General features: G+C 44.5%; 1 protein-coding gene across 2 annotated transcripts; it reads right to left on the reverse strand.

Annotated features, from left to right (window-relative positions):
- Positions 1–453: 453 nt before the first annotated feature.
- Positions 454–13170, reverse strand: TNFRSF12A (TNF receptor superfamily member 12A). Of its 2 annotated transcripts, XR_010910122.1 has the most exons (6): positions 12980–13170; positions 7641–7742; positions 5326–5460; positions 5165–5219; positions 1717–2888; positions 454–1581 (listed from the first exon to the last, which is right to left on the reverse strand). XR_010910122.1 is itself a non-coding variant. In XM_060780240.2 (5 exons), the coding sequence occupies exons 1-4, from the start codon at positions 13053–13055 to the stop codon at positions 5167–5169; spliced, it is 366 nt and encodes a 121-aa protein (XP_060636223.2). In that variant the 5' UTR covers positions 13056–13170; the 3' UTR covers positions 454–2888; positions 5165–5166. The 2 variants fall into 2 exon arrangements, 1 of the variants encoding a protein (XP_060636223.2); XM_060780240.2 differs by having other exon boundaries at positions 454–2888.
- Positions 13171–25994: the final 12824 nt, after the last annotated feature.

Genomic DNA, 25994 nt, shown 5'->3' on the forward strand with positions numbered 1-25994 from the left:
AAGTAGAAACGCCTGGTAGTGCAGTGGGGTAATCCACTGAGCTGCTGAAATTGCTGACCGAAAGGTCGGCAGTTCAAATCCAGGGACCAGGGTGAGCTCTCACTGTTAGGCCCAGCCTCTGCCAACCTAGCAGTTCGAAAACATGCAAATGAGAGTAGATCAATAGGTACCACTTATGTGGGAAGGTATCGACGCCCCATACAGCCATGCTGGCCACATGACCTTGGAGGTGTCTACAGACAACACCGGCTCTTTGGCATAGAAATGGAGATGAGCACCACCCCCCAGAGTCGGACACGACTAGACTTAATGTCAAGAAGGAACCTTTACCTGTACTTACAAGTAGAAGGGAACTTGCCAATGCATAAGATGCTAGTGTTTGTCGAATGCCATTGAAAGGCATGGAGTGAAAACTTCCACCACATTTGCATATAAAAATAGAACACCCTCTGGTTTCATCAAGAATTAAACTTTATTTTAAACTCACCAACTCTAATTCATTCTGACATGCCTGGAAAACACACACTTAGATAATTAAAAGTTCTCTTTATGATAGTTGAAGACATAAATAGCACCCTCTCTGCATGAGCACCGAGGAAGAGGAGCAGGAGGAGGGGGGAACTCACATCAACGTAGTTCCTATTTAACTTGTGACCTTTCTTTTTCCGACTTCACAATGGCCCAGCCGCTGCAAAGAGAAAACTGCACAAGTGGCTCATCTTGTCCTTCTCCCAGGACTCTGTCACACTACACAGGGGTCACATTATGGTTCCCCTATAAACTCTTGGGAGTTGTAGTTTGAGGAGCCGCTAAGCCAGGCATGGGCAAACTTCAGCCCTCCAGGTGTTTTGGACTTCAACTCCCAGCAGCTTAGGATTTGTGGGAGTTTGAAGTCCAAAACATCTGGAGGGCCAAAGTTGGCCCATGCCTCCACTAAGGCTTCCTGACTGAGAATTCTCAATGGCCAGTGTCAGAATTTCAACAGGATGGAGCCAATGCAGTTTACAGTGGAACCATAGTGCTATCGCTGTGTAGTGTCAAAAGGGCCCCTAGAGAGCCTTAACACACTATTTCTCTCTCCCTCTCTAAATATATACAATGGGCCCTCCACATTTGTTTGGGGTTGGGGTACACTACCCACGCAAAAGTGGAAAAGCCACAATTAAAAACAAACACTTTTTTAAAACTGAAAGAACATATCTTGAGAAATTTCTAGGTTCGCCAGTGTCACTTTAAGGCAGTGGTTCTCAACCTGTGGGTCCCCAGTATATTGGCCTACAACTCCCAGAAATCCCAGCCAGTTTACTAGCTGTTAGGATTTCTGAGAGTTGAAGGCCAAAACATCAGGGGACCTACAGGTTGAGAACCAGTCCTCTAAGGTCAATTTCTACCAGATGTTGACCACAGACCTGGAGGCCCTACAAATATTTAAGAGAGGTAACCTCTTTAGGAATCCCTAGGTCCTTTATTGTAACTCTATGGTCAACTTCACCAGATGGTGACTATGGACATGTACCTGATGACCTACAAACATCTACAGAAGTGTTTTCACTAGGAATCTCTGAGTTAATGGTTATCAACCTGTGGGTCCCCAGGTGTCTTGGCCTACAACTTCCAGAAATCCCAGCCAGTTTACCAGCTGTTAGGATTTCTGGGAGTTGAAGGCCAAAAACATCTGGGGACCCCCAGGTTGAGAACCACTTCTCTAAGGTCAACTTCTACCAGATCAACATCTATGAGATGTTGACCACAGACCTGGAGGCCCTACAAATACTAGAAATCCCAGCCAGTTTTACCAGCTGTTAGGATTTCTGGGAGTTGAAGGCCAAAACATCTGAGATGCACAGGTTGAGAACAACTGCTCTAAGGTCAACTTGTACCAAACATTGACCACAGACCTGGAGGCCCTACAAATACTCAAGAGAGATTACCTATTTAGGAATCCCTAGGTCCTTTATTGTAACTCTATGGCCAACTTTCACCAGATGGTGACTACGGACATGGACTTGATGACCTACAAACATCTACAGAAGTGTTTGTCTTTCAGCACAAGTCTAGAGACAGCACCTGGTGGATGTTGACATTAAAGTCATGATAGAAGACCTAGAGCAGTGGTTCTCAACCTGTGGGTCCCCAGGTGTTTTGGCCTACAACTCCCAGAAATCCCAGCCAGTTTACAAGCTATTTGGCTTTCTGGGAGTTGAAGGCCAAAACATCTGGGGACCCACAGGTTGAGAACCACTGCTCTAGGTCTTCTATCATGACTTTAATGTCAACATCCATCAGGCACTGACTATAGTCTTGTGCTGAAGGACCCCAGAGAAATGTTTTCACTAGGAATCTCTAGCTATGGTCAACTTCCGGATAATCCTGCAAAAGTTAAACCCACTCATGTGGAGGGCCAGCTGTATATAAATCATGGAGGAAATCACATTTATATTTGCTTTAAGCTGCTCCCCAAAGGGAAATGTCACAGCAGCATCTGTGGTCTTCCAGGATGTGGGAGCTGCAAGATTCCCTACAGCTGTATCCCAGTTATGAAAAATCAAGCACCTCAGTATGAGGCATTAGATCCTGGAAGATTTAACTGATCCCTTTTGCTCCTTCCCAGAAGCCAAAAAAAAAAAAAATTGATGGGGAAGGCTGATGTGCCTTTACAAAAGGGACCACCAATACTTTTTGTCTTGTTTTTCCTGAAATGTTTACAAGGCACCGGAGCAGTTGCCCTCACAGAGCATCACCTTCTCATGTGCCCATCTATGAGCGCAAATGAATGCAAGGCCCTGAACTCCAGGGAAGAGGAAAATGTCCTCCTGGTATCTTCAGGAAAAGCCAGAGGTAATGAAAGTTGACATTTCTTCTTTCGTTTGAAATGTTGCGGGAAAGATCTGCAAAAGAGGGAGGAAAAAAGGAGGAATATGAAAGGAGAGGACTAAGGTTGTGGGAAAAAACTGGACTTACTTAGGGGTGTTACATTTCAGAAAGAGTGCAAAGTGCCAGGCACTTGCTCCTTGAAATATGTCCATAAATATGGACGTAAGGTCAACTTACATGCATATATGTCACTCAGAGGATGCCATAACATGTGTATTGGATAACAGTTCCCATAACCCCCAGCCAGAACTGCCATTGTGATTTATATATTTGAGTGAGAATGGCTTAGAGCAATGTTTCTCAACCTGGGGGTCGGGACCTCTGAGGGGCTTGCAAGGGGGTGTCAGAAGGGTCACCAAAGACCATCAGTAAGCACAGTATTTTCTGTTGGTCATGGGGGTTCTGTGTGGGAAGTTTGGCCCAATTCTCCCATTGGTGAGATTCAGAATGCTATTTGATGGTAGGTAAACTATAAATCCCAGCAACTACAACTCCCAAATGTCAAGGTCTATTTTCTCCAAACTCCACCAGTGTTCACATTTGGGTATATTAAGTATTTGTGGCAAGTTTGTTCTAGATCCATCATTGTTTGAGTCCACAGTCATCTATGGATGTAAGTGAACAACAACTCGCAAACTCAAGGTCATTGTCCACCAGAAACCTCCATATTTTCTATTGGTTATGGGAGTTCTGTGTGCCAAGTTTGGTTCAATTCCATTATTGGTGGAGTTCAGAATGCTCTTTGGTTGTCGGTGAACGATAAATCCCAGCAACTCCAACTCCCAAATGACAAAATCAATCCCTCCCAAACCTACCGGTATTCAAATTGTGCCAAATTTGGTCCAGTGAATGAAAATACATGCTGCATATCAGATATTTACATAACAGTAAATATCATAACAGTAGCAAAATCATGGTTATGAAGTAGCAATGAAAATAATGTTATGGTTGAGGGTCACCACAACATGAAGAACTGGATTAAGAGGTCATGGCATTAGGAAGACTGAGAACCACTGGTTTAGTAGTCTTTGTTCCAAGTTGTAGGTACTCTGAGTTTGGGACTTCAACTCCCAGAAGCCCCAGCCATCTCAGCCAACAACCAAGAGTCCAGTGAGTTGAAGTCCAAACCTCCCGGAGGATCAAAGGATGGGAACTAATGATTTAGAGCAGGGGTTCTAAAACTTTTTAAACAGGGGGCCAGATCACAGCCCCTCAAACTGTTGAAGGGCCAGATTATATAATTTGAAAAAAACATGAATGAATACCTATGCACACTGCACATATCTTATTTGTAGTGTAAAAAAACCCCCCCAAACACTTAAAAACAATACAATAATTAAAATAAAGAACAATTTTAATAAATATAAACTTATTGGTATTTCAATGGGAAGTGTGGGTCTGCTTTTGGCTGATGAGATAGCATTGTTATTGTTGTTGTGTGCTTTCAAGTCATTTTAGACTTAGGGTGACCCTGAGTGAGGGCCAGGTAAATGACCTTGGAGGGTCGTATCCGGCCCTCGGGCCTTAGTTTGAGGACCCCTGGTTTAAAGTGTTGGAGTAGACCTGAGGAAACCAGATTCCCCAAAATTTCTTAAGTAGAAAGTTAACTACATCGATTTTAGCTGCAGTTTTGTGAGCCAATTGCACTTTTCACAGAGAGAGATAAAGACTTTGGCAAGCTACAACTCCCAGGATTTCATAGCTTTGAGCCAGGGTAGTTAAAGTGGTCTCAAACTGCATTGAATCAATAGTGTAGATAATTGTTTTTCAACATCTGGTCTTACAGGTAGTTTGGATTTCAACTCCTAGAAATCCAAGCCAGTTTACTAGCTGTTAGGAATTGTGGGAGCTGAAGTCCAAAGCACCTGGAGGACCAAAGTTTGGCAATCTTTGGTGTAGATATTTCCTAAGCCTATATTTTTATTCCCACGTATGTCCTCTTGAGTTCAATAGGATTTACTTTCATGATTGGAAACCTTTTCACTCACTCGGTGCTTTGGGACTTAGCATACACTGTGTCAAAAGGGGGAAAAACATTCTGCTGTGATCAGTCATGCCAATTAATGCTCAGGCCAACAAACATGTCTTCTACAAATGGACAGGGGTCAACAACATTTTGGTGTGTACTAGAACAGGAAAGAGAAGGCATAGAGATGTTGCAATGTGTTGGGAGGTTTTTGACAACAACTTGGCTCCTTTTAAAAATAGGAAAAGTGTAATGTTCAGTTAACCAATGAAAGGTCAGGGCAGGACAAAACTATAGCCTAAGATCAGAAACACCCATCCTCACCTTCAGTGTATCAGCGATTCCTGAGCGGAGTGTCCTCCGGTCTCCTCAATGGGGGCTGCAAACATTGCAAAAGAGAGAACAGTTATTAAAAATGTAGTTTACATAATCATTGGGAAGGAGATGGAGCTTTGGTCCCGAAGCTTGAATCTATTAGCACTTACTGGTGAACTTTTCCCGCCGCCGACAGCGGACATAGGTTACTATGCCCACAATAAGACTCATCAGAAAGACAGCTGCCAAGGGCACTCCCACAAAAAGCCACAAATTGAATGTGTCTGGAGGTTGAGGGTCTCTACCTGGAATAGAGAGAAATTGGTTAAACTCAGTGGAGTGCCCAAAAAATGAACCCCAAATATATTCACTCCTCTTCTCAACCTGCCTAGCCAGTCTCTTAATCTGAACCAGATTTCCATAGATCCATTATTTTTGAAAAACGGTGTTTCCTGCCAGACTTTTAACCAAAAATGGGTAGATCTTCCACTACAAAAAAATGGAACACAAACACACGCACGTCTCTTTATATAGAGAGACAGAGAGGGAAGGTAAAGATTGTGTTGTTGTGTTTTTGGGGCTGTATGGCCGTGTTCCAGAAGCATTCTCTCCAGATGTTTCACCTGAATCTATGGCAGGCATCTTCAGAGGTTGTGAGAGACTTCACAACCTCTGAGGATGCCTGACCTATAGATGCAGGTGAAACATCAGGAGAGAATGCTGCTGGCACATGGCCATACAGCCCAGAAAACACACAACAACCTAGTGAATTCAGCCATAAAAGCCTTTGACAAAGGTAAAGGTTTCCCCTTGACATTAAGTCCCATGTAAGACTCGTGTAAGACTCTGGGGAGGTGATATTCATCTCCATTTCTAAGTCGAAGTGCCAGCGTTGTCCATAGACGCCTCCAAGGTCATATGGCCAGCATGACTGCATGGAGCGCCATAACCTTCTTGCCGAAGCGGTACCTATTGATCTACCCACATTTGCATGTTTCCGAACTGCTAATTTGGCAGAAGCTGGGGCTAACAGTGGGAGCTCACCCCACTCCCCGGATTCAAACCACCGGTCTTTTAGTCAGCAAGTTCAGCAGTTCAGCGGTTTAAACCACTGCACCACTGGGTACACACACACACACACACACAGAGTGAGAGCCAGTGGTTTGAGAGATGGACTAGGGGAGCATCTGCACTGAAGAATTAATGAAGTTTGACACTACTTTAATTGCCATGGCACAATGCTATGGAATCCTGGCAGCTGTAGCTTTACAAATTCTTCTCTTGTCAACTACAACCAGTGTGATTTCATAGCGTTGAGTCACGACCATGAATGAGGTGTTAAACCACATTCATTCTACAGTGTAGAGGCACCCTAGGGCTCTTGGAGATCTGGTTTTGTATCCTAACTAAGCTAAGGAAACCCACTAGGTGACCTTAGGCAAGCCACACTTCCCCAGCCTTAGAGGAAGGCAATGGCGAAGGCACTTTGCCAATGCAAATCGTGGCCAAGGAAACCACATGAGAGATTTCCCAGAGTTGCTATGGACCAAAAGCAACTCAAAGGCACAAAACACACATGTTCCAAACACGCACTCACATATAAAGTATCTCCAGCTCTGATTTTTGAGACAGACAGAATGAATGCCCCCCCCCCCTTTCAACATGTGGATTTGATTTGTCGGGCCAAAGGAATTAACCCAGACGTCATGAATTGGGTGTGTACCCATATGAACGGAAACACAAAAAGAGAAAAACACTCAGGACTCAAAAATTCCATTTTTATACAGAGATGTGCGTCATTTCGGATTCGATCGTCCCTTTGCCAAATGTATCCATGTTGTAAATACCCACCCCACGCATGGTACAGCAACTCTTGAAAATTGAGGTGCATCTACACCAGGCATGGGCAAACTTTGGCCCTCGTGCTTTGGACTTCAACTCCCATCATTCCTAACAGCCTCAGGCCCTTTCCTTTTCCCCCTCAGCCGCTTAAGCAGCTGAGGGGGAAAAGGAAGGGGCCTGAGGCTGTTAGGAATGATGGGAGTTGAAGTCCAAAGCAACAAAGAGGACCAAAGTTGCCCATGGCTGATCCACACTATAGAATTACTCCAGTTTGACTTCACTTTAGCTACCATGTTTCAATGCCATGAAATCATGGGCATTCAAAGCACTCCTGACAGATGGCCATCCATCCTCTCCTTAAAAGGCTCCAAAGAAAGAGCCTCCACCACACTCTGGGGCAGAGAGTTCCACTGCTGAACAGCGCTCACAGTTAGGAAATTCTTCCTAATGTTCAGGTGGAATCTCCTTTCCTATAGTTTGAAGCCATTGTTTTGCATCCTAGTCTCAAGGGCAGAAGTAAACAAGCCTTCTCCCTCCTCCCTATGACTTCTCCTCCCATATTTATACATGGTCCTCATCATGTCTTCTCTCAGCGTTCTCTTCTACATGCCCAGGGGATGATGGTTTGGTGGTAGCCACTCACACGAAGAACAGAAGTCATTCATGTTCTGGAATCGGCACACAGCGCAATCCATACATTTCTCCAAATCAAGACTCCAGGATTGGCCTCCAGGGCAGGCAGTAGCTGATGGGAAAGAAAAAAGAGAAATGAGAGTTTTAACACCATGGTGCAGCAGGCTAAACTGGTTCATTTGAGGACTTCAGAGGCATCTACATTGCAGAATTAGCACAGTTTGATACCACTTTAACTTCCATGCCTCAAAACCTAGGGAATCCTGGTAGTTTTTCAAAGCCTTCTCTCCCAAAGAGCGCTGGTGCTATAAATATTGAGGCATGTCCATTAAAGTGGTGCCAAACTGCATTAATTATATAGTGCAGATACATCCTGGGAGACCAGGCTTCGAATACCCTTTCTGCCATGAAACCCACTGAGGCTGAATCTACACCAGGCACAGGCGAACTTTGGCCCTCCAGGTGTTTTGGACTTTAACTCCCACAATTCCTAACAGCCGGTAGGCTGTTAGGAATTGTGGGAGTTGAAGTCCAAAACACCTGGAGGGCCGAAGTTCGCCCATGCCTGATCTACACTACTATACAATCCAGATTATCTGCTTTGAATTGGATTATATCTACACTGTTACATAATCCAGTTCAAAGCAGATCATTTTGGATTCAGGAATTGGATTATATGGCAGTGTAGATGGTTCTTGGGTCAACTTGGCTGTTAGGAATTGTGGGAGTTGAAGCCCAAAACACCTGGAGGGCCAAAATTTGCCTATGCCTGATCTACACTACTATTTAATCCAGATTATCCGCTTTGAACTGGATTATGTCTACACTGTTACATATCCCAGTTCACAGGACCATGTAATTTGGATTCAGGAACTGGATTATATGGTAGTGTAGATGACTCCTGGGTCAACTTGGCTGTCACACTCTCTCAGCCTCAGAGGAAGGCTACGGTTAACCTCTTCTGAACAGAATTTGCCTAAAAACATTATACGATTAGGTAATCGTAAAGATCTAGTTGTGTTCGACTCTGGGGTTTGGTGGTCATCTCCATTTCTAAACCGAAGAGCCGGCGTTGTCCATAGACACCTCCAAAGTCATGTGGCCAGCATGACTCCATGGAGTGCCGTTACCTTCCCGCCGGAGCGGTACCTATTGATCTACTCACATTGTTATGCTTTTGAACTGCTAGGTTGGCAGAAGATGGGGCTAACAGCGGGAGCTCACACCGCTCATTATTGGGTTGCCATCAATCAGAAATGACTTTAAGGAGCTCAACTGGATGAAATCCAGAAACAAAATGGGCAGAAAGGCAGCAACTCAGAAAATGGGAAGAAAGAAGTGGAATGAAGAAATGAATGAAGCGTGTAAGAAGAGAAGTAAACAAACAGCAAGCTGGGACATGAAGCGGATGGGCAGCTGAACAAAAGGACTAGGATGGAGGAAAGAAATCCCATAAATGTGGGCCCACTGCACGTAGCCCACAGGCGGACCTCTTCTCTCCCCCTCCCCATGACATGAGGGGCTATTTTCAGAGGGGCCACGTCAGTGAGAAGGGGGTGTCGTGTTTCGAAACCCGAACCAGGCCCAAGCAGCAACAGGAGGAGAGCAGAAAAGGGGTCACCGCTGAGGAGCATCACATGGTGGGTGAGTGGGTGGAGGAGAGGGAGAGCTTGAAGAAAAGTTCCTTTTGGTGGACTGCAACTCTCAGAATCCCTCAGAATTCTGACTATTGTGATCCACCAAAAGAAGCTCTCTTGACTCTAATGGGGAATTCCTTTAGGTAGAAAACTGCCAGAATATACCATCAATTAGTAAGGTGATGCTGGGAGCTGTGGTCCATCAAAAGGTATTCTCTCAGGGGGAATTCCTTTGGACTTCAACTCCCAAAATCCCCCCAGAATTCTATTGTGATCACCAAATGAAGCTCTCTTGGCTCTAATGGGGAATTCCTTTAGATAGACAACCATCAGAATATACCATCATTTAGCAAGGGGATGCTGGGAGCTGTAGTCCATCAAAAGGAACTCTCAGGGGGAAATCCTTTGGACTGCAACTCCCAAAATCCCCCCAGAATTCTATTGTGATCCACCAAATTAATCTCTCTTGGCTCTAATGGGGAATTCCTTTAGATAGATAACCACCAGAATATACTATCATTTAGCAAGGGGATGCTGGGAGGTGTAGTCCATCAAAAGGAATTCTCTCAGGGGGAGTTCCTTTTGGTTGACTGCAACTTCCATCATTCTAGGATTCTGACTATCTTCCAGAATAGGGGGTGCTGGGAGCTGTAGTCCATCAAAAGGAACTCTCTAGGGGGGTTTCCTCTTAGTGGACTGCAACTCCCAGAATCCACCAGAATTCTGACTATTGTCCAGAATGGGGGATGCTGGGATCTGTAGTTCCTCAAAAGGAACTCTCTCAGAGGGAATTCCTTTGGACAGCAACTCCCAGAATCCCTACTACTGTCCAGAATGAGGGTGCTGGGAGCTGTAGTCCCTCAAAAGGAACTCTCTCAGGGGGAGTTCCTTTTGCTGGACTGCAACTCCCATAATCCCAGAATTCTGACTATCTTCCAGAATAGGGGGTTCTGGGAACTGTAGTCCATCAAATGGACTGCAACTCCCAGAATTCTGATTATTGTCCAGAATAGGGGATGCTGGGATCTGTAGTTCCTCTAAAGGAATTCTCTCAGGGAGAGTTCCTCTTGGTGGACTACAACTCCCATAATCTCCCAGAATTCTGCCTATTGTCCAGAATGGGGATGCTGGGAGCTGTAGTCCATCAAAAGGAACTCTCTCAGGGGGAGTTCCTTTTGGTGGACTACAACTCCCAGAATCCCCCATGTTGGGATCCTGGGAGATGTTGTCCTACCGAAAGGAAGTCTTTCAGTTCTGGTGGGAAGTTCTTCTAGGTAGACTACAACTCCCAGAATCCCCCATCAACTGACAGGGAGTGTTGGGAGTTGCAGTTCACCAAAAAGGAAGCTTCACAGTTGTCAGGAAGTTTCATTGGGTGGACTATAACTGTAAGAATATCTCATCAGTTGATGGGGGATGATGGGAGCTGTAGTCCACCAACTCTCTCAGCTTTCTATAACTCCCAAGAGCAACCATGCTGCCTGGGGGGATTCTGGGACTTGTAGTGCACCCCCAAAGGCAACTCCTGAGCCCCGAGGGGGCGTGGATTAGGTCTCCTTCCCTTTTCAAGTGACTTCATTGAGAAAATATGCCCTCGTGCCAGCAAACAGATGGCGCGAGGCCCAGAAACTGGGGAGCGAGGGAGGGGGGGCGAGTGAGTCACTGTGTGGGTCGCATGACGCATACGTCACCCCCTCCTCCTCCTCCTCCCCCTCTTTCCCCCCTCCCCTCCCTTCTTATCCTTTAGTTCCCAACAAGTTTCTCAATTGCAGGAATCAGAAACCTTTCTTCCCCGCCCCTTTCTCAAAGTCAGCCAATGAGGAAGAGGGCTTCGCGGAGGGGGCGTGGCCTCGCATTCATGAACATTCCAACCGCAGAGGACTCCCCTCCCCATTGATTGCTTTGGCGTTGCGTCAGAAGTGGGCGGGGCTGAGACCCAGGCGGCGGGGGCGGGGCTTAGCCCTCAGCGCGTGTGCAGGCGAGGCCCCTCCGGGGCATGTGCAGAGTGCATCATCACCGTCAGGCTTATCTAATGGCGCTCGGCCTCTTATGAAAGGCGGCAATGATAAGGAATGCTGCACCTGTCGAAGTCCTTAGAGACTGACTCTAGGGGTGCATCTACACTGTCGAATTAACACAGTTTAGGAGCACTTGAACTACTATGGAAACGTGGGAGATGTATTGTTGTGACTATTCCGGGCTGAATGGCCTGGCCATGTTCCAGAAGCATTCTCTCCTGATGTTTCGCCTGCATCTATGGCAGGCATCCTCAGATAGATGCCATAGATGCAGGCGAAACGCCAGGAGAGAATGCTTCTGGAACATGGCCATTCAGCCCAGAAAACTCACGGCAACCCAGTGTTCCGGTCATGAAATACAGTGGGAGATATAGAAGACCTCGGGAAACCACAACTCGTAGGATTCCCTTGTATAGATACCAAAAGGCCGAAGACCTTGGGAAACTACAACTTGCAAGACTCCCTAGTAGAGAGCCCAAAAGGCAGAAGACCTTGGGAAACTACAACTCATAATCTCTAGTATAGGGCCGAAAAGGCAGAAGACCTTGAGAAACTACAACTTGCAAGACTCCCTAGTAGAGAGCCTAAAAGGCAGAAGACCTTGGGAAACTACAACTTGCAAGACTTCCTAGTAGAGAGCCCAAAAGGCAGAAGACCTTGGGAAACTACAACTTATAACGACTCCCTAGTATAGAGGCCAAAAGGCTGAAGACCTTGGGAAACTACAACTCGTAACGACTCCCTAGTAGAGAGCCCAAAAGGCAGAAGACCTTAGGAAACTACAACTCGCAAAACTCCCTAGTATAGAACCCAAAAGTTTGAAGACCTTGGGAAACTGCAACTCGCAAGACTTCCTAGTATAGAGCCCAAAAGGCAGAAGACCTTGGGAAACTACAACTTAACAAGACTCCCTAGCATAGAACCCAAAAGTTTGAAGACCTTGGGAAACTACAACTCGTAAGAATCCCTAGTAGAGAGCCCAAAAGGCAGAAGACCTTGGGAAACTACAACTTACAAGACTCCCTAGCATAGAACCCAAAAGTTTGAAGACCTTGGGAAACTACAACTCGTAAGAATCCCTAGTAGAGAGCCCAAAAGGCAGAAGACCTTGGGAAACTACAACTCACATGACTCCCTAGTAGAGAGCCCAAAGAGCTGAAGACCTTGGGAAACTACAACTCACAAGACTCCCTAGTAGAGAGCCCAAAAGACTGAAGACCTTGGGAAACTACAACTCGTAACGACTCCTTATTATAGAGCCCTGGCAATTTAATTTATTGTCAAACTGCATTCATTCTACAGTGTAGATGCCCCTTAGCTTGTCTCATGCCATCTCCCACTCAAAGGACGAGCAAAGTACAGAAGGATGGAACTAACACTCATTCATTCATTCACTCATCATTCTCACTCGCTCCTTTCCCATTCACTTTCCCCTTTCTTGTCCCTCTGGACCAGGCATGGGCAAAGTTGGGCCCTCCAGGTGTTTTGGACTTCAACTCCCACCATTCCTAACAGCCTACTACAGCTCCCAGAAGCCCCCAGCCTGCGAATGCAGGCTGGGGACCTTCTGGGAGCTGTAGTAGGCTGTTAGGAATGGTGGGAGTTGAAGTCCAAAACACCTGGAGGGCCCAACTTTGCCCATGACTGCTTAATCTTCAAAGGGGTCTCCCCAAAAGTCCCCTGGGCCACTTTACCTGTCAGGGGCTCCCCTTGAGCGACCCTCCAGGCCAAGGCGCAGAGCCCGAGTCCCAGGAAAAGGCAGGCGAGCATCTCTGCGGCAGCTCCTGCTTCTGCTACCAATGATCCAGGCTGAAAGGCTGAGTGCCCAACCACTCGCTCTTGCCTCTGACTCAGTCCCAAAGCCCTTCCTTTCCCTCTCGAGCCGGTGGCTGGAGAAAGAGAGACGCCCCCGCCAATCCAGGCGCCTGCCATTGGAGGGCAAAGAGCCAAGGAAAGAGCCTTTGATCTGGGAAGAGGAAGGGTTGGGGGGGGGGGGTTGCAAGTCAGAGCAGGAACAGCCAGACCCATGAGAAGTCAGGAATCCAGAAGGGCTTATTATTATTTCTCTCCACCAGGAAAGGAAATGTAGGGGATGGTTGCCTGGGTCCTCTAGAAAGTGATCTCCCTCCTTAAAAGTTTTCTTTTAAGCCCAAAAGGCTGAAGACCTTGGGAAACTACAACTCGTAAGGGAAACTACAACTTGTAAGACTCCCTAGTATAGAGGTTTGGGAAAAAAAGTTTACAACTTCCAGCCTGATTAGCTAAGAGAAGTTTGGAAGTATTATTATTGTGCTGACCATTATTATTATTATTATTATTATTATTATTATTGGGTTGCTGTAGGTTTTTTCGGGCTATATGGCCATGGTCTAGAGGCATTTTCTCCTGACGTTTCGCCTGCATCTATGGCAAGCATCCTCAGATGTAGCAAGCATCCTCACTACCTCTGAGGATGCTTGCCATAGATGCAGGCAAAACGTCAGGAGAAAATGCCTCTAGACCAGTGGTTCTCAACCTGGGGTCCCCAGATGTTTTTGGCCTTCAACTCCCAGAAATCCTAACAGCTGGTAAACTGGCTGGGATTTCTGGGAGTTGTAGGCCAAAAACATCTGGGGACCCCAGGTTGAGAACCACTGCTCTAGACCATGGCCATATAGCCCCCCAAAAAACAAAACCCTACAACAACCTAGTAATTCCGGCCATGAAAGCCTTCGACAATACATCATCATCATTATCATCATCATTATAACAGTGTTTCTCAACCTGGGGGTCGCGACCCCTGGTTGGGTTGTGAGAGAGTATCAGAGGGGTCGCCAAAACCACCAGAAAACACAATATTTTCTGTTGGTCATGGGGTTCCTGTCTCTGAAGTTTGGCCTAATTCTATCATTGGTGGAGTTCAGAATGCTCTTTGATTGTTGGAGAGCTATAAATCCCAGCAACAACAACTCCCAAATGTCAAGGTTCTATTTCCCCCAAACTCCACCAGTGTTCACATTTGGGCATATTGAGTGTTTGCTATTGGTCATTTTCTATTGGTTCTGTGTGGGAAGTTTGCCCCAATTCTATCGTTCGTGGGGTTCAGAGTGCTCTTTGATTGTAGGTGAACTATAAATCCCAGTAACTACAACTCCCAAATGCCAAAGTCTATTTCCCCCAAGCTCCATCTGTGTTCCTAGTTGGGCATATGGAATATTTGTGCCAAGTTTGGTCTGGATTCATCATTGTTTGAGTCCACAGTGCTCTCTGGGTGTAGGTGAACTACAACTCCAAAACTCAAGGTCAGTGCTCACCAATCCCAGTATTTTCTTTTGGTCATGGGAGTTCTGTGAGCCAAGTTTGGTTAAATTCCATCATTGGTGGAGTTCAGAATGCTCTTTGATTTTAGGTAAACTATAAATCCCAGCAACTACAACTCCCAAATGACAAATCAACACCCCACCCCACCAGTATTGAAATTTGGGCATATCGGATATTCATGCGAAATTTGGTCCAGTGAATGAAAATATGTCCTGCATATCAGATATTTACATTACAATTCATAACAGTAGTTTGGTGTGCACTCTATGTCAGAGAATGCTCAAGGCCTTGTAAAAAACCTACAGCCCCTATAACGCCTGGAGGGCCAAAGTTTTCCCATGCCTGCACCATAGCATTGAACCAAGACAATTAAAGTGGATTCATTCCACAGCATAGAGTTTTCTTTTCCACTGCTGAAAGTTTTGGTGTTCTAACTCTTTTGTTTTAGGGTTAGCGACTGTAATAGGTATGTTACAAAGAGAGCGGCTTTTCCTGCTGCACATTACCTTTGTCAGCAAATACTTATTTTGGTTTCAGGGTTTTGAAAATTCAGGTGCGCATTAAATTCGATGGCACAAATAATTATAATTATAATTAATTATAATTATAATTATAATTATTATTATTATTTGAAACACAACAAGGTGGGTCCACAGCAGACACTGCTGGCTGTTGTATTGGATCACACGTCGAACACTTTCCAATAATAATAATAATAATAATAAAAGCTCTATTTATACCCCTCCCTCTCTCCCCGGAGGGACTTATTGTTAACAATAAAATTTTTGAAATTTTGTTACATAGTGTTATTATTGTTAACAATAACAATAATAACACTATGTAACAAAATTTGAAAATGTTCTATTCCTAGCATGAAAGTGTTATTTCCTGCTTAATTGTGTAGTACTTACTTTTGAAAGTCGTTGTTCTACACCAGAAACTTTGTTTTTGTGTCTGCCACAAACTATGTTGAATTGGTTGAGACTGGATGAGATATTCATTGAAAACTATAGCAAAACGTGCTGCAGGATGTCCCACAAAAACAATGTTTTTGCAGTTTAGTAAGCTTTTCCCGGTACTGTTCCATTATCCGGGCGCTCATTTTTTTATGATAGAACTAATTAGGAAATGACGTTTATAGCACAGGAACAATAATCCTGTTATATAGTGTAATAACAACAGCAACCCTGGGTAATAAATATTTTGGTGCTCCAAATGTTAGACCTGTTTCTGGATGTATTTCACCTGCTGATTCCAAAAATGGCACCAGTTTCTCACTATCAGCTCTAGTTTCTGAGATACAGGACATATGCCATCTACCACTACAAAAATCTGGGTATTTTACTGTCGTGTTTAAATTAATATATTTTAAGCATGAAGAAAACATATTAAAATCGAAATAAAAGTGTACTATCTGAAAGTCTACCAATATATACATGTGGAAACTTTCTAGCCATTTTACATACAGTATCTAGGAAGAGGCCTAAAAATCAAGATGATGATGATGATGATAATGTAAATCTGATTTTTAGTTTATCTGTATATATTCTATGTGTAAACCAATCTGAGAAATTTGAAAGATGGTATATATAAATACGGTGGGTCTATGGTATCCACTGGGATTTTGTTCCAGCAGCTTGTGGATACCAAAATCCATGGATCCTTGAGTCTCATTTTATATAATGTGTTTTTTTAAATGGTAGTCAAGGTCTGCTTTTAGATATATTTGTGGGTTTTTTTAAAAAAAAGAATGCTTTCAAGCCATGAATGGTTTAATCTGTGGATATAGACGGCCAACTCTACAATTGGCATATCCCTTCTCCAAAATGCTTTGAGATTTTGGATTGCTTCACCAGTTTTTGAAAGAGCTGCAGTGGTGCAATGGGTTAAACCCTTGTTGCTGACTTGAAGGTTGCCAGTTTGAATCTGTGAGATGAGGTGAGCTCCTGTTTGTCAGCCCAAGCTTGAGGGGACATGAGAGAAGCCTCCCAGAAGGATGGCAACACATGCAGGCATCACCTGGACAACGTCTCTGTAGATGGCCAATTCTTTCACAACAGAAGCGACTTGCAGAATGTTCTCAAGTCACTTCTGATACGAAAAAAACCCCTAGATTTTGAAATATTTCTATATACACACTGAGATGGGGAACCCAAACCTAAACACAAAATATTATATATATATGTGTGTGTGTGTGTGTGTCCTAAAGCCACATCACCTAAAGATAATTTTATATATATGACTTTAATTAGTTTTGTGCATGAAACAGAGTTTGTTTACATTGAACCACAAGAAAGCAATGGTGTCTCTATGTCAGCCACCCTTGTAGACACTTTTTGAATTTCGGGATAAAGGATACTCAACTTGTCCTTGAGAGAAAGAAAGAAAACACATAAACATCACTCTATATTGATTGGTATCGCAATGATGGGTTGCAAAATACAAAATTTGCCTCCCAAGTGCAGTTACTCACTTCCCAAATGTTTTGAAATATTAAAAATCTTTCACACCTTGAATATTTGCCAAGTTCATGTTCCCTTGGTAACTTTTCCTGCCCCTTTACTTTGGATACTTAAAACTATTTTTTATCAACCCTCAAGTTTAAGTTATTTAAATTTAGTGTTACTGCACTGATAGAAATTTGGGGAGTGAAAGGAGATTGCTTTAAGGGAGGTGATAATTTGTATCCAGGCGTTAGCATGGTGACTATACTAGACCTGCTTGTTGGGCTACACCTCTGGAGACCTGGGTTCAAATCCCCATTCAGCCCTGGAAATCCACTGGGTGACCTTGAGTGAGTTGCATTCTCTCAGCCCCAGACGACAGCAACACCAAATCCCCTCTAAACAAATCTTGCCAAGAAAACCCCTGATAGGTTAGCCTTAAGGTTGCCATAAGTCGGGAATGACTTGAAGGCACACAAAGACAACAAGAGTTCACACTGTTTTTGTCAGTGCCTTCATTTTGCCCCTCTGTGACCACATCTAGACAGAGAGAAAGAGGTAGACATATAGGCACACAGACATATGATAGCAATTAAATAGGGCAGGGAGAGGGAGGTGTCCAGATTTAGCTCCGAACTGACTGCTCCTCTTGTTGGCGACTTGTTTACAGGGTTCCCCATAAGGTGTTTGTCCAAAAAGTGGTCCATACCGGATGAATGAGTGCGCACAAAGAGCCCCTGTGGAAGACTGCGCACATGAAGGAGGTGACCAGAACCTCTGAGGTTTTGGAGGGGCTCCCAGTGGGCTCGACTTGGGCAAAGGACTGGGACGTCTGGCTGCTTTGGAAAACCAAAGAGGAGTCGGGGAGGCAGACAAGTCTCCGGGTCCGTCTGGTCTCAAAGAAGGGTTTTCACTCCACTCCTTAATGAATGGAACCATATGCATGTGGAATGAGACACACATTTGGGATTTAAAAGAGCAAGTGGAAACTGAAAACCAGTTTCAGTCAACACAAGACACTTTGCCGCCCGAGGCACAGCAGGAAACGGTGTCCTTCCCTTCCCCTCCTTGTAGACGCAGTGCAAAGTGTCCAAAGCTGGCCAAGTTACTTTGGCACAGGAAGCAGGAAATCCCAGAAGCCTCTTTTCCCATCCTTGCTAGTAAGACATTCAACACAGTACAGAGAAGTCAGAAATAAGTTTTTTGAGGGGGGTCTGCCTGACTGGGTCTGATGATAGGATTGGCTTTGGAAATGGCAGAAATATTTGAGCCGAGAGGAGAGAAACATACCTTCTAATGGCCTTAAGAAGGATGGGCTGGTATGACATCTCCTAAAAACAAGAAGTTGTGTTATTTATTTTGGTCTTGAAGCCAAGCAACATTAGCTTCTGGAAACAGCCATCTATAACTCATGATGCTGGCTATGATGGTGGAAAAACACTCTGTACATACCTAGTGGTACTCTTGACTTCATTATTCCATGCTTCCTTTTAGGAGTTTAATGGTTCTAGGATTACTGTCTGGGAGAGTTCTCTATTAAGTTCTGTGGGGGAGAGAGGAAAAAAACAAACTGGTCCTTTGCTCAGAGTGGTCAGACTTCAAGCTAACCAGACGACACCAAATTGGGAAGGGATAGCTAAAACCCCAGAAGACAGGAGCAGAATTCAAAACAATCTTCACAGATTAGATTGGCCAAAACTAACAAAATGAAGTTCAACAGAGACAAATGCAAGATACTCCACTTAGGCAGAAAAAAACATGAAATGCAAAGATACAGAATGGGAGATGCTTGGTTCAACAGCAGCATGTGTGAAAAAGATCTTTGAGTCCTCGTGGACAGGAAGGTGAACATAAGCCAACAATGTCATGCAGCAGCAAAAAGAGCCAATGGGATTTTGATCTGCATAAATAGGAGTCTAGTGTCTAGATCCAGGGAAGTCATGCTACCCCTCTATCCTGCCTTGGAGGAGGGCGACTAAAATGATCAAAGGCCTGGAGCCCTATGAAGAGCGGCTTAAAGAGCTAGGCATGTTTAGCCTGCAGAAGAGAAAGCTCAGATGAGACACGATGGCCATGTATCAAGATGTGAAGGGAAGACATACGGAGGAGGGAGCAAGCTTGTTTTCTGTTGCCCTGGAGACTAGGATGTAGAACAATGGCTTCAAACTACAAGAAAGGAGATTCTGCCTGAACATTAGGAAGAATTTCCTGACCGTGAGAGCTGTTCAGCAGTGGAACCCTCTGTCCCAAGTGTGGTGGAAGCTCCATCTTTGGAGGCTTTTAAACAGAGGCTGGATGGACATCTGTCAGGGGTGCTTTGAATGTGATTTTCCAGCTTCTTGGCAGGGAGTTGAACTGGATGGCCCATGAGGTCCAACTCTATAATTCTAAATGAAGCTACTAAATTAGTTTAACTATTTTTAAAAATTGATTTTAAAAACAAAACACCCAACCTGGAATACAACTACATGAGTTGTCTTAATCCAGATCAATATGCAAAAGAACCCTCCATATTGAGATCAACTTGAGATAACATAAGCTTTTGTAAACTAATTTCATCTTCATGAGATGCATGGGCTGGGGTGCTTATGGACAGACATGCAAAACTTGTGGGTGTGGTGATGAAGGGGCAAATTCATATTATAACACTAGTTAACATCCCAGCCTCAGGAAGTTTCCTTGGCCAGTTTATTGTATCTCTTTCCTGATTCCCAGCCAGCGTTACACAGCATTAAAATACCTTTTAATAACTCCTTCTGCCACTCATACAGTTATTTACTCACATCTTTGCTCCTATCTTTGTGGCCATTAGTTAAAACTGAACTTGTCACCAGGTCAACATAGCTATAAATTTGCATTTCTATTACTAGTCACATAGAGCATGCTCATAGAGGCACTTCACTCCATGCATCTGATGGAGTAGATCATATCAAAGGTACCACAATATCCCTTTACATACCAAAGGGAAATCCATCACTCTGAAATCTGCCCTTGAGATTAAAGAAGAAGCATTTCTGCATTGCAACATTATAGACAGGATAAAATAGGTATTGCTAGAGGTCTACATTAAGCATATTATTATTATTATTATTATTATTATTATTTATTTATTTATTTATATAGGGCATTTATATCTTGTCCTATCTCACCTCCACAGAGGGACTCAGGGCAGCTAACAACTGGCACAGCATAGTGTCCACAATAAAAGCATAAATACATAATATAATAAAAACAGTCTAAAACAATAGAAAAACAATAGAATACAACGCCAAATTCAGTCGTAATCCTAAAAGCAGTCCATCATAGTCCATTAAAACCGTAACTTTGCCAGCAAGTCAGTGTAGTCTGCAAAGGCCTGATCCCACAGCCATTATTATTATTATTATTATTATTATTATTATTATTATTATTTAGATACACAACACTATGCTAGCTTTTGTATTGGATCATATGTCGGACACTTCCCAAGTGTCTAGGACTGTGTGATGTATAGGCTAATAATAAGTGCAGATCCAAGTAGGGTGTCCTTGTGCAGCTGACAGATGGTAATTTTGTCACCGCCAATTGTTTTTAAGTGCAGGCCAAGGTCTTTAGGCACTGCACCCAGTGTGCCAACCACTACTGGGACCACCTTTACTGGCTTGTGACAGAGTCTTTGCAGTTTTCTGTTTTACTGAGAGGTCCAATGAGCCACTCCAGGGAGGTTGCATTACATCTCCCCTTAACCACTACCAGCTCTTCCAGGTGAGTTGGGGTTGGTGGGAGTTGTAGTTCAACTCGCATGGGGGGTCTGTGTTGGGGGATAGAAAGGATTTGATAATGTCATAGATTCTCTTCCGAACCATTAAAAAATCCTAACTTGGTAAGGGATATATTTTTTTCACAGCCTCTGAGAGGGACTCATGAGTCGCACCGGAAAGAGTGCCGTCCGTCTGTACATTTTTGTTTGCTAGCCAAATCCGTGCTACTAGACCGAAATGCCCAGAATTGCAATAGATAGGACATGCTGAGAGAAAGGGTTGTGCAATGCAGGAATTTCCCTCCTGCAGTGAAAAGGGGCAGGACTCTGCCTGCCAAAGCCTCTATGGGGAATCTGTGGGTGAGGGGTGCTTTCCATATTATGGCTTGAAGAAAGTGTGCCTCCCTTACCTGTCCTCATACCTATTGGAGATTGGAGGGCGAAATGGGTGGATTAATCTTTAAAAGAATTCTGTGCCTCTGCCACTAAGTAGAGTGACTTTCTCCTGAAAGGGGAACAAAGGCGGCGTACACAGTTTTAAATAGTGGTATTTGCTAAAAATATATCACAGCCAGTTCTCCATATTCATTGGGGTTAGGGATACAGGAACCCCATGAAAAGGAAAAACCCACACATTAAAAAACTGCTATATATTTTTTTACCCAAGAGAACACTTACCTAGGGATCTCTTGATTCCTAGCATGAGTTTATGGTCAGCTTCCACCAGATGTTAGCCATATAATCACACTGGAGGACCCAGAGGTACCTAGAGAAAACATTTAAATGTAATTATTTATTTATCTTGTCAGAAGCAAGTTGAGGGTACTGTTAAAATGCATTTAAAGACACAAAGTTTTTTAAAAATTGGCATTATGCTAAATGTCCTTTGACCAGAAGCTGGCCACTTGGAATGCCTCTGGTTTTGTTTGTTTGTTTGTTTGGTTGTGTCAGGAGCGACTTGAGAAACTGCAAGTCACTTCTGGTGTGAGAGAATTGGCTGTCTGCAAGGATGTTGCCCAGGGGATGACTGGATGTTTTTTGATGTGTTATCCATGTGGGAGGCTTCTCTCATGTCCCCACATGAGGAGCTGGAGCTGACAGAGGGAGCTCATCCACGCTCTCCCGGATTTGAACCTGTGAATCCGGTACAGGGGTTTAATCCACTGTGCCACCGGGAGCTCCAGTGCCTCTGGTGTTGCTGCCTCTGGTGTCGCTGTGAGAAGGTCCTTCATTGTGAATGTGGCTGGGCTCAAGTTGCATTGTAATAGGTGGTCTGTGGTTTGCTCTTCTCTGCACTCGCATGTTATGGACTCCACTTGGTAGCCCCATTTCTTAAGGTTGGCTCTACATCTCGAGGTGTCAGGGCACCGTCTGTTCAGTGCCTTCCGGGTCGTCCACTCTTCTGAGAGAGAGGTTCTCATCTGGTCTCAGCCACTGATTGAGGTGCTGGGTTTTAGCCTGCCACTGTTGGACTCTGGCTTGCTGAGATGTCTCTGTGAGTGTCTCTGTAGATCTTAGGAAGCTGTTCTTGATTTAAGGCATTGTTGTGCTGGCTGATATCCGAACAGGGGATGGGCCAAAGATGTCAGTGCCTTGGTCCTTTCATTACTGGGTGCTACTTCGCAGTGGATGTCAGGTGGTACGATACCAGCTAAACAGTATAATTTCTCTAGTGGTGTGGGACGTAGACATCCTGTGATAAAGTGGCATAAGAGAAGCCTCCCCACAGGATCGTAGCCCATTCGGGTGTCCCCTGGGCAACGTCTTTGTAGACCACTGATTTTCTCACACCAGAAGCAACTTGCAAACATGCAAACAAACAAACAAACAAACATTTTAATAAAATCAGTGAATAACCAAACCTGCAAAATCCAAACCCGTAAAAGTGAAGGGCCGGCTGTATTGCAAAAGGCAAAACAACCCAAACATCATTTCTTTTCACTATACACAGAAAAACAGCATTAAAATACAATGACAGCATTATTTTAAAAATGGAACCCTAAACTATGGGTTTTCTGTATCTATCTATATCAGGGGATGGACTAGATAGCCTTTGAATTTTCTTCAAATTCTTACCTACAATGTTACCCTTCAGAATATACATTGGTACGCTCAACTCAGGCTGGACCTACACTGCCCTATATCCCAGGATCTGATTCTAGATTATCTGCTTTGAATTGGATTATATGAGTCTATACTGTCAGATAATCTGGGATAAGATAATCTGAGATCAGATCCTCGGATATAGCACAATGCAGATCCAGCCTCAGTGCTATACAGAATGGGGGACGCCTGGCTCGAGAACAGTACCTGTGAAAAAGTTCTCGGGAGTCCTCGTGGACAACAAGTTAAACATGAGCCAACAATGTGATGTGGCGGCAAAAAAAGCCAATGGGATTTTGGCCTGCATCAGTAGGAGCCTAGTGTCTAGATCTAGTGAATTCATGCTACCCCTCTATTCCGCTTTGGTTAGACCACACCTGGAATATTGTGTCCAATTCTGGGCACCACAATTCATGAGAGATATTAACAAACGAATGTGTCCAGAGGAGGGCGACTAAAATGATCAAGAGTCTGGAGAACAAGCCCTATGAGGAGCGGTTTAAGGAGCTGGGCATGTTTAGCCCGAAGAAGAGAAGGCTGAGAGGAGATATGATAGCCATGTATAAATATGTAAGAGGAAGCCACAGGGAGGAGGTAGCAAGCTTGTTTTCTGCTTCCCTGGAGGCTAGGACACAGAACAATGGCTTCAAACTACAAGAGAGGAGATTCCACCTGAACATGAGGAAGAACTTTCTGACTGTGAGAGCCGTTCAGCAGTGGAACTCTCTGCCCCGGAGTGCGGTGGAGGCTCCTTCTTTGGAAGCTTTTAAACAGAGGCTGGATGGCCATCTGTCAGGGGTGATTTGAATGCAATATTCCTGTTTCTTGGCAGGGGGTTGGACTGGATGGCCCACGAGGTCTCTTCCAACTCTTTGATTCTATGATTCTATGATTCTATTCAGGACGCACTTACACTGTAGAATGAATGTAGTTTGATCCAGCATTAACTACCAGGGCTCAATGCTATGTAAACATGGAACTTGTAGTTTAATGCGGCATCATCAACACCCATTGGCCAAGAATGCTAAAGACTTTGTAGAACTACAACTCCCGAGATTCCGTAACATTGGGCCAGGGCAGTTAAAGTGGGGTCAAACTGAGGTGCAGATTCACCCTCCGTCATTAGCAACCCATCCCTGGAGAGTCTTAAGGGAATTAAAAGACAATTATAGGCAATGGGAATAAACATGAGAGAGTGATTCCTAGAAGAAGATAATCACTCCTCCAACCCTTGAGATGCACTGACTAACCATGGATTGTCTACACAATTTCTCCCAATAGCAAGGGTAGGATTGCCCGCAAGCACAGCAAGAACTGACTGACCATATTTGGAATCAAATGAGGCAATAGACATTCCCATGTCTGGTGGCTGTATTTGACCGTGAAGTCCAAAGTCTACACTTACCTCATTCTACCTACTCACTAACACTGGGATTATTTGCAGACGAAAAATATGTTTTGCTGCTCACTTGTGAGCCCAAAGGTGACACAACACTCTTGTGGACTCATTTCAGGGAGAGGTGTGGTTGGAAATGTCCTCCTATGTTCAGTGCTCAAGCTGCATCGGGACTTGGGGGAGTTCCTCCAGCCAGCCATGGCCAGTTGGGGGATTTTGGGTGATGCCAGCCAAAAGAAAGAACTTCCCCAAACTTTCGGCGGCTTTAAAACACAAAAGTTTCACTTTCCAAAGAGATGTCCACTCTGTGAAGGGATATAGATGTTGAAAGTATGCACTTGCCATAGTTTAGGATAGGCATGGGCAAAGTTGGGCCCTCCAGGTGTTTTGGACTTCAACTCCCACCATTCCTAACAGCCTCAGGCCCCTTCCTTTCTCCCCTCAGTCGCTTAAGCGGCTGAGGGGGGAAAGGAAGGGGCCTGAGGCTGTTAGGAATGGTGGGAGTTGAAGTCCAAAACACTTGGAGGGCCCAACATTGCCCATGCCTGGATTAGGAGGACGCTTGTGTGCCATGGAATACACATATCTTTGAACTGGATTGAATGGACCATACACTTGTCCCTGACTTTTCCATTATTGTCCATCTTGGGCCTGTAAGTTCATCCTCTTGCAAATCCCTTCATACCATACTGGGCAAAAGAGGCCCTGGTGGGATGGACTCAGATTGGCACCATCCCTCAATAATCCTGAATAATTTATCTCTCTCTCTGTTTTACCCTCCTGTTCTCATCACTCTTTACTTTGCCCATTACTTTCAGGAGAAAGTGTTTGCTGCCATCTACTGTTCAGTTTTTGTATTGCGCCTGTTGCTTTCTTAATATCTCCTAGATACTGGAATGAGTTTATGCCAATCATAGAATCAAAGAGTTGGAAGAGACGTCATGGGCCATACAGTCCAACCCCCTGCCAAGAAGCAGGAATATTGCATTCAAAGCACCCCTGACAGATGGCCATCCAGCCTCTGTTTAAAAGCTGGTATTGATCAGAACTTGGGATATTTTAGGGAACCGCTAGTACATTGTCCCCTAAAAGAGTACAAATGGGACCTACAATCAGGGCCGTAGCCAGAAAAACATTTCGGGGAGGGTTGACAATTTGGGGGGGGGGATTGAAAATTTTGGGGGGCGGGTTGAAAATTTTGGGGAGGGTTGAAAATTTGGGGGGGGGGGGGTGTTGAAACCTGCCTCCTAGCTCACGCTGAAGCAAAGAGCACAGCAGAAGGCAGAGCAACCTTCAATAGCCTGCAGCTCCGCCCCTGTCAACCACCTCCACCAAGTCTGGCCTCCTTAATGAGAGCATTCAACACACACACACCCAACTTGGTTGCTTCACTACATCGGCTATTGCTGCAAGTAATGACAGTGTGAATAAATTGTCAATATTTGCGTGAGATAGTGCTTACAGTTCTGGAGGGACTCTTAATTTTTTTTGCATCTCATAGACTTAGCAGGGGGATTTGGTTAACCAGTTAAAATTCATGAGTAAACCAGGTTTTTTTAAAAAATCTGAAACATTTCGGGGGGGGGGGGGTTGAACCCCTAAAACCACCCCCTCGCTACAGGCCTGCCTACAATCTATATAAAATTGGCATGGGACAATTGGAGAGTATATCCAAGTATCCGCTGCGGCTTCATTATGGGGTCCAATCTCAGCCTCCAAGGATAATG

Source organism: Anolis sagrei, chromosome 6, assembly GCF_037176765.1.
Source record: "Anolis sagrei isolate rAnoSag1 chromosome 6, rAnoSag1.mat, whole genome shotgun sequence".
Lineage (NCBI taxonomy): Eukaryota > Metazoa > Chordata > Lepidosauria > Squamata > Dactyloidae > Anolis > Anolis sagrei.

Bases quoted from the DNA above. Each gene is read 5' to 3' on its own strand.
- TNFRSF12A (XM_060780240.2), bottom strand. From the start codon at position 13,055: ATGCTCGCCTGCCTTTTCCTGGGACTCGGGCTCTGCGCCTTGGCCTGG. The intron at 7,743-12,979 runs GTAAAGTGGCCC...CTTTCCCATCAG, and splicing joins TCAAGGGGAGCCCCTGACAG to CTACTGCCTGCCCTGGAGGC. The intron at 5,220-5,325 runs GTAAGTGCTAAT...CAATGTTTGCAG, and splicing joins GCGGCGGGAAAAGTTCACCA to CCCCCATTGAGGAGACCGGA.